This window comes from Drosophila innubila (assembly GCF_004354385.1).
Source record: "Drosophila innubila isolate TH190305 chromosome 3R unlocalized genomic scaffold, UK_Dinn_1.0 2_E_3R, whole genome shotgun sequence".
Lineage (NCBI taxonomy): Eukaryota > Metazoa > Arthropoda > Insecta > Diptera > Drosophilidae > Drosophila > Drosophila innubila.
In genome coordinates, this window is record NW_022995380.1 from 30,398,845 (window position 1) to 30,404,844 (window position 6,000).

A 6,000-nucleotide genomic window follows, 5' to 3' on the forward strand; every position below is an offset into this window, starting at 1 on the left:
GTAGAAAGGAGACGAGAGGAGAGGAGAGGATAGGAGGCTTCCAATTGCCTTTCTGGCCATGGCCAAGAGCATCGATATAACCGCCAAGACGGGAGTCAGCTCGGCTGTCGTCTCATTGCGTCAGAACGAGCTGATTTGCAATCTTCGTGCTTTGGTGGCGGTGAGATTCGAGCAGGCCATTGATCTCATTGTGCTGATCTTTGGCGGTCAAGTGCTGCTCGATGTGGGCACCATTGATCGTCAGGGAATCACCGAGGGCGTTACGGTTCATGTGTTATTCCGACACCTACGAAATAATAATAATAATAATAGTAATGAAGTTAGCACAACAATATCACCAGCTGCCACATCTCGCACTTTGATCTTGAAGAATGCGGATCTGTTTAGACCGCTGCTCGATGATCCTGCCACATTGCGGGAAATGCTACAGAGTGATCCTCGCATCAAGAGCCTGATCGAGGAGAATGCATCGTTTCGTTATTATTTGAGCAGCGATCGCAATTTGCGTGACATTTTCTCAACGATCTTCAATCCGGCCAAGATCCAGGAATTGGGACGTAAGCGTGATATCAATATAATGCGCATGGAATGGATTCCTGGCGGCTATCGGGCACTTGGTAAACTCAATTACTTTTTGCGTCAGGCTCAGGAGGATAATGTGGCGCTGAACTATCAGGAGATCGGCGACTCGACAAATTGCGATCTTGCTGCTGAGAATCCTCAACGTGGTCGTGAAAATAAAATGCCATTGCCGAATCCCTGGCGTCCACGTGCTGACTTGGAAGCGGGCGGTGATGGCTTCGCCAATCGTGCCGAGCGTCTGGTGATCGATCTGAAGCAGCGATGCGATCACATGATGAAATCCCTGCAGCTGGGCGATCTCAGCAAGACACTGCAACAGGCCCGGGCCCTCAACAAGTTGGCGGACAATGCGCATCGGGCTCTACAGATACGTCTGGACAAAGAATGGTCTTCTGTGCAAGATTGCTCCACTGCCCCTGCCCCTGCCACGCCCATTCCCAACGCAACAGCTGCCTCACAATCTCCACAACAATCTCTCAACATTTTCCATTTCATGTCCAGCAATGACAGTCGCTGGGAGCAACATTTCCATGCGGAACTGATTCAATTGGATACTTTGGGCTATACGGATCGACAGCGTAATATATCCGCTTTACTCATGTCCTTTGGGGATGTTCAGACTGCCGTCAAGCTCTTGCAGAAATGGAATCCAACATAATCAACCGATCTATCGATTTTAAATTGTTTAATTCATTTTCATTTGTTTTTGTCAATACGATCTTTGGTGCACTGGCTCTGTATCCCAACTCCATGTAGGTGTATTTTCATTTTGATTGATCAGATCAATCAAAATGCATTATAGCAATTGCATTCAATGTGCTAAAACATTATCTGCTCTTTCAATTGGTTTGTCGGAGAAACATTTTTCATATAAAAACGGAGATTCGCATTGATACTTTCTATACATTATTATATTCGACTCATTTTATAGAACCTTTAGATATTTAGAATATATTACAACTGCAATCTGGGGAGACAAAAACTTTTTACGGAAACAATTAAATTTGAATGCAGATTGAATTTGCGGGCCAATTCATCATCAAAATCACATTCCGTTTGAAAATCGGTACAGTTTTGCCAAAGTTATGAGACTTTGAAGTTGGTCAGACTTTGCAATCAAGCAACTTTACAAGTCAAAATTTTTGTCCGATTTCACATGATTTTTTACAGAAAAATGAAAGGTCTCAGAATCAACTTTAAAGTGTTGTTTTATGCTAATTACGATATAAGAAGTTGGTTAAACGTGAAAACTTGAGATTTAAAATTTTTAATTTTCGAAAATCCAAAGGGGGGACCCTTAGCATTGAAATCGAGATCCAGAGGGCAATATATTTTTTTTCGAAATACAATAAATTTGAATGCAGAATGAATTAAGAGGCCAAACCATGATCAAAATGACATTCCGTTTGAATATCGGTTCAGTTTTGATAAAGTTATGGAAGTTTGAAGTTGGTAAAACTTTGGATCAAGCAACTTTACAAGTCAAAAATATTGTTCAATTTACAAGTATTTTTATTTTTATTTTTTTTTTTTGTTAACAATTACCATTATATCATTATATATTCTTAATTCTACAATTTTAGAGTATACTGAATACATACATAAATAATTATACATTTTTTACATGAGTTTTAGAATATTTTTATTTTCTGTGTAGATATATTTGGAATCCTAATGAAACTCTTTTCGTAGTCTTGCTGGGCAGTCGTAGTTTTATTGCCAAATTCTTAGTCACGTCTTGTCTCAAATTTTCCATCAATGTCAAAAACAGAGGCAAATCCAGGCGCAATTTCTTTTATGATTGATTGAAAGAAGTCTGCCAGGCGCGATTCAATCGGGTTGGAATTGGGGTTGAGGTTGAAACCGGAGTGGACTGGGACAGGTGCCTATAATGGCCTCTCTTGGCCAACCATTCAGCCAACCATTCATCCATCAATAGCTCCAAATAGCCTCTTATGTCCCCTGACAGTTTCTATCAGCAACGCATGCCGCAATTTCCTCCCGGCTATTTTTTTTTTTATTATTGCAAACATATCAATTTCTTTTACGACCATACCTTGACAATCTGTCGCTGTCAGGCTCGGCTTTTTTTTATATATATGTATATACATATAGTAATATATTTGCATTTAAGCCTTTATCATTGCAGTTATTGGCAGGCTGTCATCGATTTTATTTGAAAGTTTTTCCTTATTTATTAAAGAAACTCTTTGTATTCAAGTTGCTAAAGAATTTGTATAATTTACTGAGTGAACAAGAAAATGCATTAGCTAAGTTTTCATCATAATAAATTCTTGGAAAATGCAGCAAAAGTTTGCCTTTTTAACCGAAGAGCTTGAAAATATAATTATTATAAGTAAGTATATAAAAAACTCGGAATGTATTTGAGGCAATTCCAAGAACTAAACATAAATCCGTAAGAATGCAATAATTGTTCGTGTTGTTCCAGGAAAAAAAACTAGGAGCTTTCTAAATTTAATGATACAAATCCAAGAGTTATGAAATATTCAGAATATAAAGATGAAATTCAGAAATACTAGTTTGGAAAAAAATCAAAACTGTTGCATTTAAACAGACTTTGAAGTCTTTATTATAGAAATGGTGAAGTATTTTTGTAGTATTTATAGTTTATTAAAAAATAAGTTATAAAATTTGTAGTTGTTAATTACCGATAAGTATTCTAAAATTTGGTTTTATCCGTGACTTATAAAACTTTAGAATACAAAAGATTTTTTTTATGCATACCAAGACTTCTTCTAATAAGTTCAGCTCTCTTCAATTTAACTATATATCCCTACAATAATTTTTAATGTAACGTGTATAAAAATTATAAGTGAATCCAGATATGAAAAAATAAAAAGAAAAAAAGGTAGTTTGTAATTTTTTTTAAAATTTTATTTCGTTAAAAAAACAAAGTTTGGCGAAAATCACAGGGTATATGAGCATGAAAACCTGTAAGCTTGAAAAACACGAAAGTAACTTTGGGATTTCGCAATTTCATTTAAAGGCAAAAGCAACAAATTCGAACAAAATGAACATGAGCCCTGATAAAAAGAAAGACATCTCCAAAAAGAAAGCGGAAAAGTGACATTGGCGACAAAATGGCGTGGAAACGAAGTGTCCAGTGGCGTCGTGACGGCTGCTCCAGAGTTTTTCTTTCATTACAGACAGATAAACACAGACACACACAGAGAAATTTATATATATACTATGTATATGTATATGGTTGTAGGTATATACAGATAAAAGTTACACATCTTGACTTTGGCTTATTGCTCATTTTTTGCATTTAAATATTTTATGAAAATGACAAAGTAACACCAACAGACAGGCAACAGTAACAACAACAACAACAACAACAGCAACAACCAGTCATAGTAGCTTTTGCCTTAATGTGATTGCTGGAGCAAACGAGGCAAGTGTTTTGGCCAGAAGCTGAAACTGAAGCCGGACCTGTGCACAGTGGAACATTTGGGCAACTTGCGCCTATTTATCTATGCCGATGAAAATATATAATTTTAATTTTATAGTTGCTTTTAACGTTTTTTTTAAATATTTTTTATTTTAATAAAATTTAATAAAATATAAAATATGAAAAAACAAATATATTGTTTAAATAAATTTTATTTTTATCATCGGACTAAATAAAATTAATTTAATTTTAAAATATATTTGTGCCAGGGAAATTAAATTTTTGTTATACATATATTTTTAATGTTTTTAATGTATTTGAAACAAAATTATAGCTTTTTATTATAATAGTTTTTTAATATGATGTATTTTTTTTTATCTATGCCGCCAAATAAATAAAGTTTATTTAATTATTATTTTTTTGTATTGTTATTATTATTAATTTTAAATATAATTTTTTTTTATATAGTTTTTATTTATAGTGTTTACTTAATTATTATATTCTTAGAAAATATTTTACATTTGATCTACTTGTACCGCAAGCTATTAATTAAAAAATGAAGTTTTAGAGCCTCAAAAAAATCTAGAGAAGTTTTAGTCATCGATAAATGAAAAAATATTTTGACATTTTATCCTAAATTAAAATTTGGATTGAGCAAAACTTGCAGAAAAGGCCCACTGTGTCTGTGCTGTGTCTTGGCCAAGTGTCACCTTGAGGCTGTTAACTGGAAATTTGCTGTGGTTGTAACTGTTACCATTTGATTTGCCTGCTTGTCTGCTCAACTCACTGACTATTATTTAAATTTTACAGCATTTGATTGAGTTACGTGAGTTGCTGTCAAGTGGGTCTAACGACTGTGGCCAGCACTGTAACTGTTGCCACCACTGTTGCCAATTTAATAATAAAGTGACAAGTAACAAGCTGTTTTGAATTAAACAGCCAAACAAAAGTATTTCAAGTGATGTTTTCCACATCATCTATAAATAGAATATTATTAGGGGCAGAAATAAACAGAAAAAGCTGAAAAATCTTGCAAGGATCTATTTAATTATGTATGTACATGGAGTACATGCAAATCCTTTTTTCCCGAAATTTGTGTGCTACGCAGGTGAAGAACTCTAAGTAATCCCCAAAAGACTCATAAAGCGAATTTATGCATTTTCAGTGGAGCATAAAACTGTTTTCGTTGTTTTTCAGCCCAGTAACCAAAGGTTACAAAGGCTTATGTGTTTGTGAAAATTTCTGTCCATATGAACAACTAGATTTTAGAGTCTAAAAGACTTGGAGCAATCAAATTTGCTGACATTACTTCAAAGTTTTTCACTCAGATTTGTTATGAGATTAAAAAAAAAAAAAGTTGGTTAATAATCAGAGAAGATAATGGAAATATAGTTATTTCTATTTTATGCAAGTCCGATGTGAAACAAATATAATATTATTTTTTTTTTCAGATTTTTTATTATTTATTATTTAATATATTTATTATGAACTAAATTTCTATTTTTTCTATTTCTATAAAACAAACAATTTTACAGCTAAAGACTTGAAAGTTAATACTTGATCATCCCAACTTTTGTTTTTTATTTTTCGCAACACGCATCAAGTTGAACTACAAAAGCAAAGTGAATGGAATTTCCGACATTCTCCTTCCACACTTTGCACCTTCTGCTTGTGCTTTTAGCTGCTCGTTTAGCATTTCCCTTTTAGTCATTTACACACATTTCATTTTCCTGCTTCTCGCTCAAATCCAAAGGCATTTCTTGTGTGGAATTTCCACTTTCCCTGTCATGCCTAGGACTTTGACTTGTCGGATTAAAGTGAAATAACGAGCGATTTCCGCTTTAAGCTAAAGATACACACAATTTATTTTACCTCACGCTACAGTGCCTGCCAAAAATCAATGGACAGCCGTCGCTCATCTTCAACACAAAATTTGCTTTCTTATTGATTTTACATAATTCACATTTTCCTGGTTTTTGGAAGATGACAAAATAGGTCAACGTTTT

At 34.2% G+C, this 6,000-nt stretch overlaps 1 protein-coding gene across 1 annotated transcript; it reads left to right on the plus strand.

Moving 5' to 3' along the window:
• The first annotated feature begins 19 nt into the window (after nucleotides 1–19).
• On the plus strand, nucleotides 20–1,409 carry LOC117792818 (ubiquilin-1). The gene has a single exon (XM_034633100.1). It carries the CDS (start codon nucleotides 59–61, stop codon nucleotides 1,238–1,240), a length of 1,182 nt encoding a protein of 393 aa, XP_034488991.1. The 5' UTR covers nucleotides 20–58; the 3' UTR covers nucleotides 1,241–1,409.
• The last annotated feature ends 4,591 nt before the right edge of the window (nucleotides 1,410–6,000 follow it).

Bases quoted from the DNA above. Each gene is read 5' to 3' on its own strand.
- LOC117792818 (XM_034633100.1), top strand. From the start codon at position 59: ATGGCCAAGAGCATCGATATAACCGCCAAGACGGGAGTCAGCTCGGCT.